Raw genomic sequence first — 12072 nt, forward strand, 5'->3', positions numbered from 1 at the left:
TTTTTATCAGGAAAGATCTCATTATGTAATTGGTCATTCATTTGCTTCCTAAATAAAGGGGACGCAACATCTTCAATTAAATTAGAAAAATGACTGATACATTCGTCGATATCCTGCTTATTTTCGGCAAGATGCACCTGTTCAGAAAAAATATTCAATTTCTCTAACATACAATTTGTTGACAAACCCTCTATAAAATTATCTTTCATATCATAAGACCATACATACTTATATTTTACATTATCATACTCATTATCTCTATCATTAATACATGGTTTATCTAATACAAAAGAAAAAGAGACGATACAATGATCCGATAAAATATTTGGATCGGACACGTCAAAACTTTCAATATATTCAAACATATTTTGTGTACTAATTTCATAATCTACAAGACTGGAATCCCTGCTTCGAGTGAAAGTGTATTTACCTATTCCTTTATTATTGCCAACTCTACCATTAAATATTATATAGGGTCATATAACCTGTCAAAAATCTTTATAACAAATTTATAATACAGCAGAGACAAAAATGAGAAAAAAAGAGATTTCCTCAAAAATTGACAGCAACCGTGTTTACAAAACTATACATATATAAACGTCATTTTATCCAATTAAAAGCGACGTTACAAACGTGCAGTATTATAGTGATTAGTTATCAAATTTGTAACGGTATATAATTTACGACTTCATATAGGCCAAAGAAAATTCCTGTAAAATTTACTTTTCCTCCTAACCTCAAATTTACCATTTGCTGACTAATTTGTATACTCATTGCATTTAATTCCTTTGTTATTTTGTCAACCATGCTCTTGTTTAATTTATGGTTCACGAAATAGGTAGTTTACGTATATAGGTATACTTCATTTTAAAATATATTATATATTATTTAACATTATAAAGCTAAGGGAGGTAACTTAACTTTTTTAAACAATAACTAACGTAGTAATTCTGATGATATCAGATAAGTTATCTCCAAGTTGAAACAATACATTGCATTTTATATTACAATATATAATATTCTCACGGACAACATGTGATTTAAGTCAAGTGTGGTTTGTTATTGTGTTTAGAGATAACACTAATGAAAACGGTAACACGGACGTTCCTTACAAGGAAGTAAACTATTTTACAAGAAGTACTGATTTACAATCCATGGATGTTTATTTAAGTTATAGCTAGGTAAAGAATATGTAAGTAATATTTTAGATTCTTGATAGAAATGTATATATATCGGTAGGTTAATTAACATGGTATAAAACATGGAATAAAATCATACTAAAGCTTCGATTTCGGTATTTACGCTCTAAAAAAAGATAAGTCTTTAACTCGTACTAAACATTTTTTCAAGACATTTTATCTTATAAATATACTGGTTTAAATGTTTTAGACTCTATGAAGATCGATTTTTATCTAAAAAAGGTTGATAATTACTGTTAATGTACTTTCGATTTCCTTCTGTTAATATTGATTTGTTTCTATTATTAGAATAAAGTATATATATCGTAAAGTAAGGTGGCGTATACAGGCCAACTGATTTTATGTTAAAATATTAAAGCAAGATTAGTTTAATTACGAAAAAGTGATTTTTGTCATAGTGGGAATAGTGTCTACGGCTGAAATGAGTGAATGAAAATGTATAGTGACAGGAAATAATTACAAACTGAAATAATATGCTTGAGTCAACATAATGATACCTTTACCCATCATCCTTCCCAAAAAATGAATGAATGAATGAATGATTGAATGAAGAACGAACGAACGAACGAATGAATGAATAAATGAAGGAATGAATCGAAGTAATAAAAAGATATAAAAATAAATCAATGAATTAATAGATAAATAAAACACTGAATGAATAAATGATTAAATATATAGAAAAAACAACAGATAAATACAAAAAAAAAATATAAGAAAGAAAAAAATAGCAACAACAAATATATACATTTGTATGTAAACAATTAAATGAAAAGAATTATAATAAGATGAATGAATGAATGAATAAATGAATGGATGAATCGATACATAGATGTATAAAATGGATAAATACATAAATAAATAATAGGTAAATAAAATAGATAAATAAATGAATAGATAAATTAATGAATAATGAATAAAAAAAATGAAATGACAGATAAGATAAATATATTAATGAATAAATAAATAAACGAATTAATGGTTGATTGATTAAATGTGTGAATGAATGTATGGATGAATGAATGAATGGATGAATAAATGAAGCGATGGATAGAAGAGTGTATTAGATATTAGATAAATTCAATTTGAATTGTGTGTGTATATATGTATATATATATATATATATATATATATGACGAGATAAAGCTGAAATATGAGGGAGTATAACGGGATAGGTAAAATATTGAAAGCAGGAAAGCTAAATATTATAAACAAAATCATGTAATATAGAATTGCATTACAGGGGAAATTTTCTATCTGGGAATAATCATTCGGAAAACAGATCTACATTTCATAATGACGGACAAGCCTACAGGCCCCAAACCAGTGGGTCTACCAGAAAACCACCCTGTAGGCCACCACCACCATCGTCTATTAGACAACCGAAAAGATCCGGTCAAACTGATGACATCATCGAAAGTATAGACAATCATCTTACAGTATTGCAAACAAGTGTCCGTACATTGCGCGGAAACAATTCTGAAGAGACTCAACGTCAACTCTATAAAATGATGTCTGACACTGAAAAAGATCTGCACAATATAAATCAGCAAATACAACATAGTAAGGTATGGTCTAAGCTTATAGGTTTATAACATGTTATACTGTCAAAAATATGATAAACAAGATCAACAAGAAAAGGCGGCGTTCAATGAACGCAAGTACAATAACTAATCATTTGTTAAGATGTGCGTTTGTATTAATGATATCTGTCAAAGATCGGAATTTTCGTCGTTGCACGTGAACATACTGTTATTGAAGCACACTCGATGAAATAAAATTTCATCTTGCACATAAAACAAACAAATATCCTCTATATATTGCAATTAATTAATCGTTTAAAAACTTGTGGAGCATTTGCCCAGTGTGCACCGATCCACTTTAAGCAACTATAGAAATAAATATATGTACACACATGTTGATTTACTGTATTGATCGTGATAATTTATATTCAAAATCCCGGTGCAATTTGTTTTGTTCGTTCCATTTCCCATGACATTTCAAAGCAGCTCTTATACATGTACAAGTATTCCATCCTTAATATTGTTTAATTAAAATATTATTCTGTTATCTCTGATCATCTTAAGAAGTATTTAATTAAGCAAATGCTTTATAATTATCAAATTTAACGCAATTTAGAATGACGGAGATTCAAACGAAGACGTGTTGCAAGCAGTATTGAAACAAAACGAGATTCTTCAACAGAAAAGCAAGAAACTAACATCTGAGTTATCAGACAGCAATAAAATAATTCAACAACTTCAGTCGGAAAATTCAGAGTATACTTCACAGATACGGTCCCTTAGAGAAGAGAAAGAAGAGTTATTGTTGCGGTAGGTGTGGTTATTAGAAATCTTAATATCCAATTTACAAGTTTTAACCTTTTACAGGCATACTTGATAGCTACTAATTGAGTTATTAACAATTTTATTAATTTACAATCATAATCAGAATGTATACTGTTATGTCCTTTTTTTATAGGTTGCAATGAAAATTTCACTGTCAAATATTTTCTCTTTTAATGCAATTGTCTTGAACAAGTTCGTTATAGATATTACCAGTTTATTCACTTTCAGTGTACCTTCCAGAACATTGATCGACAACTTAAAAGAAATATTCCTGTATTCTAGGATTTAACTAACTCATTTTATAGCCTTGTACTAACCCTTTTATATAGGGTTAGCACACGTTTTTCCGTGTTATAACGTCCGCAGAGTCCCGAGGAACGGTTGGTGCCCGAACCCGGTAGGGCGAGGGCTCCAACAGTTCCGAGGGACTCTGCAGACTTTATAACACGAAATAAACGTGCGTTGACGCTATTATAGCATAAAATTTTAAAACAGATTCACGATGTCGATTAAATACAAAACACATACATTAAATCCTTGTGCTTGGACGGTATTTATCCAATTCTACATGTTTTACATATGCGTTTTATTTTTCCGGGGCCAACATCTTTGGAAATACAAATGCCCAGAATCGAACGAAATTTCGAATTTTAATTGATTTAACAAAGCTTAACATTGGGAATTTATTAACTTAAGAAAAAATACACATTGAATCACTCTACACAAGACAAAACATGACCGTCAGAAATTCCTAGAATTATTTCTGATTGACGGTAGAAAAAAGAACAGTACGTGACATCAGTCTTTTTTTTTCAAGCACACAAGTTTATAAAAAAAATCAGGCACTATACATTTTTCTCTCAGAGAAATATAAAGAACATTTATCAATATAAACATCAATAAAACAACATTTTCTCATACATTGTGTATTCGTTTTGTGTTATCTTGTTTTGTAAGTTACTCGGAGGGTTTGTTTACATTGACAACGGTCCGTTTCTTAGAAAGGGCAACAGCTAAGATTAGCGGCGATGTCTACTGTATATGCCGTATTTCCGGCATAGTTACTTGAATGCTGCTCGCCGTTACTATGCGATTGATGCCCTCGAATCAATAATTTCAATATAAGAAAAGCGCATGACTCTTTTGCAAACAAGGCCAAATTGTCATTTTTTTGTTTGTTTACTGGGCCCTGTATGTATTGCGCATAGGTTAAACTGGGCTATAACAAGAGCGCGTGACTATGTTAACACATGGTTTTGGTCCCGTTATAACATGGGCAAAAGAGGGAAAAATAGCCGATTTTATGCTATAATAACAATTATAGTGTTTGGAGCAGTATGGCCCGTTTGTTTTGTCACTGTGCCGTGAAACTCATATAAAGAAAGAGACAAACAAACAAACAAACAAACAAACTTGCAAACAAACAAACAAACAAACAAATAAAACTTATCATCTCAGTGATATTATGTTTCCTTTCGGTATCCTTATTTTTAGACAAAGCTCACACTGTTTGAAGACTGAATATTTTTAAACTTGTGGTAGCCGGTATTAATTTATTATGACTGTCATATACTAAATTTGATAAAATCGAGTCATTGATTTCCATCGCTTTCTCAACTTTCATAGCCTTCAAGAACTTCTATAGTTTTACACAAGCACCTAGAAAGAAATTCAATATCTGAGATAGTTATTTTTTCATCTTTTTTGTATCGTGGAATAATACCTGAACATTCTAATGTAATTGTATTAAAATGCTGGATAAATCCCCCTTATTAACTAATTGCGCTTTATATTATAATTTCGTATAATTATATACATTAAAGATAATCATTTTTTCCTTGAGTAAAATATTTTAATCACATAAATTTTTTGAAATCTTTTAATCACATAAATGTTTGGAAATCTTTGAAATTCTTACTGAATATGTCTAATTCGCATAAAAGAATGAATAAATTGTTTATGGGAAACTGCGTTCCCTATAACAGGTCAAGTAAAGTTGATCTTTTATTAAAACCTGTCAGTTTTGTTAATGACACTATACATTCGTAGAACGACCACTTTTGTGTGGAATCAAACATCTTATTTTAAAATTACAAAAAAAAACCAACGACAAAAAACAAAAAAAAAACACAAAAAAACAACAACAACACACACGCGCACGCAAGCACGCACACACATAACCTGTGAAGCAATGATCAATATTTTCTAATATAAAATTTGAACATAGTATATCTTTAATACGCAAATATTATTTTACTTTTTTTAAAATATATTTCAGACTGAGCAAAATAGCTGGCGATAAACTGGTAGTTGATAATCCGGCTATCGCGAATTTAAACGATCGAAATCGACCGACGAAGCTTGGTGAACTATACAGTGAAATTTATGACAATGAATGGACAGATGCTTTTGAAGCTTTTCAAGCCGCCAAATGTACCGACGAAACTGCAATAGAAACTCTACATTTAACTCTTATTGTAAGGATTTAAGCTGTTTGCGATTTGACGAAAGTGTGTCTTTAAATATATATTCAATTTTGTATTAAGTTTGCATTATTTTATAGCTTATTTTAAACGGAACTTAAGGAATGACCTATATTCTTTAGCTTAACATATGAACTCGCAATTCGGAAGAGGCCCGGTGATTAAAACCTATTAGTTCAGATAAAATTTCTGTTAGTTCCTTTGAATGTTTAATCTTTCGATATTCTCAAAACTAAAAAAATCAACATTGGTTTTATTTAAATCTGGTTCGGATGTATTCGTCCATTTTCGTCTTAGATTTTTAAGTATAGCTGACTTAAAAAAGAGGTCAAAAATATTTAGTAATTTTGAAATCAAAACGTAGTTTAATTGGTTAATTAAGAAACATGTAGTGACAATCAAAACATTCTTAAACAATCTTTTTAGATCTCATTTCAGAACGTTTTTGATTTTTGCAAAAGTAAATCCGAATGTATGTTGTTGAAGACGGAAGATGCTGTAAACTTCCTTTTTGAAGAATATAGGCTTTTACAACAAACACATGTAAGAGTTTTATTCATGTACTGAGCAAAGTCGTGGTTGATGCTGTATATCCGTCCACATTTTAAATATAATTACACAATACAGACTGAAGGCTCTTTAGACGAGTTGGCAATTTCCATTGATAGCACCTTGTGTTTATCTGGAACTTCATGATCAATTATTATAATATTGTCAGTGTCAAAAATTTATTACAGTTCAATTAAGCCAATGTTATTGGTTATGAGAGATTTTGCTTATCCCGTTACCAGTATCTCTTCTTTTTAATATTTGTATCTGCTTAGTTATTTACGGACTTGATTAAACTCTAAAACCCTACAATTCGTCAATGGACTTATTCTTTTTCTAGACAAGACCACTTGCGTTATTAGGGAAAATGTCAAAACAAATACTGACTGAACAGCAAACAGTTCATAACTGATCGTTGATAACCTCATAAGCATTTACATTTTGTAGATGTCACATGTTTACATTAATGTTGTTTCAGAGAGCCCCGCATATGTCAATGCCAGTTAAGAGGGTAAGAATAAAGTATTGGTTAATTTAATACATACTAAATTATGCTATTTTAACATTACATTATTTACAAATCTGTGTTGGATACCTTTGACTTGACCAGGAATACCAATTGACGACAATTGATAGTATAGACTTTACCTTTTATCAAATCTTGTATAAACATCACTTCTGAGAAATGGACATCAGCATGTATATCATTTTTTGAGTACAACTAAATCTTGAAACATTCCAATTTGATGAGCATTTTATTTATTTATTTACCAAAATCATAAATTTTGTATAGCTGAATCTTAATATTGAAAATAAAGACTTTTGTTAAATTTTGTTGAAATTTTGTTAAATCCACTTTTGATATTGTATCAATTGTTCACAGGTTTCCAGTATGATGCTTCCTTCTAAGTTTAAGAATGATGTTATGCTTTTCAAACGATGGCAAGATTATTCGCCAAAAAGAAACAATGCTATCGGAAATCAAATGAAGGTTTAATGTTTTGATTATTTCCCTTCTATAACAGTATTACAAGCGTAATTATTTGTATATAAAGTTCCTATAAAGTCAACTAAATAGTAGGCATAGAGAAATTATTTTCACTAAATGTACATCAGGTTTCATAACAAAAATACAGAATTAGGGAAACGTGGACTATAAATCAAGGGAAAAGGGGTGGTGACAAGTCAGAAAGTTACCCTAATTTGTTTAAAGAGGACTTCACCATTGTTTCATAAACAAGCGTAGGTGTGCGGAAGAGTAACACCCCACATTCGTTTTTTGACATTCCTTAGATATGATTGTCATCAACAGATTGAAGCACACAACAGGGTTAAACACTTACAGGGAACTAAATGACAAATACAATCCTGAAATACTGCTCCTTATAAAAGAACTCGACACTTTGATATTAAATTAATTAAATTTTATACTATTGCAAAGATATTCTATGTGTTGGTAATTAGCATATTGATTGACTTTTACAAAATAATACAAGTTTAACTTGAAGTGTATATGTATGTATACTTTCACTTATTAACATAATCTAAAATTTTATTTCCAGCTTACAAATTGAAACAAAGTTGTTATATGTTGAAATTCTCATAAGTATAATTATACTTATATTTTCGTTTAAGTAAAAAACATTACGTTCTTATGCCTTTCATATATGATAAAATTTATCACTTTAGATAAAAAAGCCAGATGATATTTTAGACCATGTAAAGTTGTTGCAGAAAGGCGTAGCAGAATCCATGGCCCTAGTTGTCCAGGAGGTATACTAAGACTATTGTTTCACAGAATACAATTCGAAAAAGTAGTACTGCAATTAAAACATCTTTTGTTCATGTTTTTAATGGTGTGCAAATATATTTCAAGACTTTGCTGCGAAAATTTTCTTGAATGTTTTAAATTGATCGTTGTGGATACAAAGCTGCAACAAAGTTCCAGGAAGCAGAAATCCATTGATATAAGGGTGCAGTAAAAGATCAAAAGACAAATAGTTTTTTTTCTATTTGCTAATGATAGATAATGAAAAGTGTAACATATGTGAAACTCCCCTAGCGCTGGAGATATTCTATACCATTAACACTTCACGTATTTGAGTCAATGATTACGGAGAACAAAACAAGGAAACAAAACTAATATGAAGGCTATCTCTAGGCATTGTTGAAGTTTTTATGATAAGGATGCTTTTGATGCTTAAATATACTGGGAAGATTATCCAGAACATGAATAGATAATGAATGTAAATCCCATAAAAAGAACAGCCATTATTTAGAAGCAAACTGTTGAAGGAAAAATATTACTTTATTTCCTCGTAGTAATGTTTTTGAACCTTCATAATGAAGTGCTTACTAACAGATATATAAAGATCATTTTTTTCAATTCTAAAGAATATTACAGATGTTTTAGATATTTTGATCTCGCTATGTGTCTTTTTATTTAAAAATAACAATAAAAATATGATACATATTTAGCATAAAAATACAACTTTTGACATCAGAAGTTCTTAAGATTAAATTAAAGTAATATTGAAAATTACCTTTATTTTCAGGCTTATATGACAGCAAGTTGGGTAGATGGAATATTCATCCCAGAACTGGAACCTTTTATACGGAAATGCTTGTTTCTGTGTTGGATGATGGTCATTCAATCTCCAGCAATGTGTTTCCACCAGATTGATGGTAATGGATCTACCGACTTCGATAAGAACATGTACAAAGAATATACTAAAAGTGGGGAAATGATTAAATTTGTTGTTTGGCCGGCGTTATTGTTACACGAGAAAGGCGGTCTAGTGTGTAAAGGCATTGCGCAGGGAGAAAACATTTCTGACATTTGTAAAGAGAAGAAGTAATTTTGAATCAAGACAAGAAAGTTTTGCTGTAAAAAATATGTGAAATGGAATGAATTTATCATTGATTCTACACAGACAGCATTAACAAATAAACACTGTGGCACTCATCTCAATTGGAGACTTAATCACGACATATTCCCATGAATAATTCATCATTATTTTTCACCATTTCTGTCTCATCAACTTAATATAATTTCGAAAATATATTATTATGTAGTTCGTCTCACAGCTTGGAAGGTGTTCGAACTTGTGACCACCCGCTTGTATGCGCGTAAATAGCGATGAACAATGCTCTAGGCCACTGAGCCTAGTTATGAAGGCATATGCGCACTCAATTGTAATAAATGACAATAACGTATTTCCTTTTACTATGCATATACATTAGCTCTTCTACTAGTTTGTAAAATGTTTGCGTAAAATATCGTCATTTTAGCACAATGGTAACAATGTACTGACAATGCCAAAAAGTAAATATGATGTTACAAAACTCAAGATTCCAAGGATAAGTGGCTCACGTTTATGAGAGTTTGAATCGACTCGTCGCTATAAATTTAAACCAAAGGATTGACGATTTTGAATAATTGTATGTATGTAAGTTTGACAGATAGCTTATGGAAGGTTTATGGGCACAACAATGATATGCAGATTGCAGAAGGAATACTTTACATTTATTCTACTCATGCAAAGTTGAAAGGTCACTTAAAATTCTGTCGCAGTCGGTTCAATACGGTAGCTTGAAATAACTATTTCCGACAATGGTAAGACACAGTCTGACCGATCTTGCAGTTCCATTTCTTTCTACATTACTGTGTATGCAACATTTTAAAATAATATCATTGTTTTATTTTTGCGCGGCAGTTTTGATGCTTTAAAACGATGTATTGCCAATAAATTAAGAATGTAAAAAGGAATTTCATTTGATAAATAACGGCAATTTCAAAGTTTTTTTCTGCAGTGTTATACTGTACTTGAAAGTGTCACTTCAATCCAGGTTATTTGTAGATATAAGGAATTTATCTTACACTTTAATCATTGATTTCAAAACAACGCAGATACCCTTATAATGTATTTAAATATAAAACACAAGACGGTAAAATAATGTCACCAGTCAACGTAAACTTTTTCAGAGAAGCTGACCTCTTATGTGATAAGTAATATCAACTATTTCGTCTGTATATAACATTTGCATTTTCAAACATGAACATTGTCTGAATTACATAAAGTGAATGTGATATATTTACTAAATCTTTAAACAAAAGATATAATAAGATCCTTCCAAAGCATAATACAAGATTCAAGATTCAAATAACTTTATTTGTGTTCAAAGGCCTCAGGCCCAAAATACATAGCATACATACAACAATATAGTAATATGGTTGCGTCACCTTAACAATGTTTATTAATGCGTAAAAAGACTAGTTGTTTATGTTATCCATTAAAACATATACATAAAACATAAGCTTCCTTAATGTGATTATATCACGTGTACCTATTAATACATAAAAATCATGTAGTTCTTTTCCGCCAAAATACCAATTGAATAAATACTTATCACGGATTTGTTTGTATTTTTTACATATAAAGAAAGCATGGAATTCACAATCTATACTATCATTACAAGTTGTACACAGACGTTCTTCCCTTGGGATATTATTATGTCTGCCTATTTCTATACCTAATTTATGGTTGGAGCAACGAAAATTACAAAACGCCTTTTTATGTTTAAATGGTATTTCTATTAATAAGTATCGTTCAACATTTAAAAGTGATTTAAATTTATTATAGTGAAAACATCTACTAGAATTCGTTATATTTTCATACCATTGTTGAGTACAACAATCAATAAGTCTTTGTTTGAAAAGTTTAAGGAACATATTCGTGTCACCAATTTCTTGAGATATCCAGACAAAACCAAAACCATATCTAAACAGTACATGTTTAACTTTGGTAACCCAACATATTCGACCTACATCGTCTAGTGACTTCAACATAAAATAACACTGTTTAGGATATCTAGATGAAGGCATGGTCAGAAGTTTACAAAAATATCGTATGCAGTTTGTCATGTACGAAATACTTAAGGGCAATCTACCACATTCCCCTAAAACCATAGCTGTATTTGTAGTTTTTTTAACAGATAAATGTTTTCGACAAAAATCATTATGCACATATTCAATAGCTTGGCTATATTCAAAACCCCATATTTGTGATCCATAGCATAAAATTGGTTTAATCATATGATCAAAAATTTTAAACAATTCATTACTTGGAAAATGACCGAAAGGTTTCTGATAATATTTTAACGATAATACAATTGCAAACACTTAATCGTTGAAAACTTGGTAATTATTATTTTTCTTATTATTTCTCTTGTTTGATAATTTCTATATATTAGCAGCAGAAGGGTGCGAAATCGAACAGCGTTATACAAAAATCGGCAACGGAAAGTCGATATCAAGCACAAATGTAACTTAAAGAAAAAGTAATGACTGGATAACATTTAATTTAAGATAATATATTTGATGACGAATGTTTTCCTAACAATAGACAAAATACATATGTACATGCCATACATGAAGTTCTTTTAAAGTTTTGATTTTTAATAAAACATTTCTAGATCTTTGGTTTTGTTCAAAAT

The 12072-nt window shown here is 30.2% G+C and overlaps 1 protein-coding gene across 1 annotated transcript; it reads left to right on the forward strand.

Annotated features, from left to right (window-relative positions):
- The first annotated feature begins 951 nt into the window (after positions 1 to 951).
- Positions 952 to 10080, forward strand: LOC132732020 (uncharacterized). The gene is made up of 9 exons (XM_060718358.1): positions 952 to 1192; positions 2440 to 2764; positions 3336 to 3529; positions 5823 to 6021; positions 6466 to 6570; positions 7055 to 7087; positions 7460 to 7567; positions 8266 to 8349; positions 9132 to 10080. Coding segments are annotated over exons 1-9 (1353 nt in total). The 5' UTR covers positions 952 to 1190; the 3' UTR covers positions 9435 to 10080.
- Positions 10081 to 12072: the final 1992 nt, after the last annotated feature.

The sequence above is a fragment of the Ruditapes philippinarum genome, unplaced genomic scaffold (assembly GCF_026571515.1).
Source record: "Ruditapes philippinarum isolate M1 unplaced genomic scaffold, ASM2657151v2 ctg305_1_1_1_1, whole genome shotgun sequence".
NCBI lineage: Eukaryota > Metazoa > Mollusca > Bivalvia > Venerida > Veneridae > Ruditapes > Ruditapes philippinarum.

Coding starts and splice junctions, on each gene's coding strand:
- LOC132732020 (XM_060718358.1), top strand. Junction 2,765..3,335: donor AGCAAATACAACATAGTAAG/GTATGGTCTAAG, acceptor AACGCAATTTAG/AATGACGGAGATTCAAACGA. Junction 3,530..5,822: donor AAAGAAGAGTTATTGTTGCG/GTAGGTGTGGTT, acceptor AATATATTTCAG/ACTGAGCAAAATAGCTGGCG.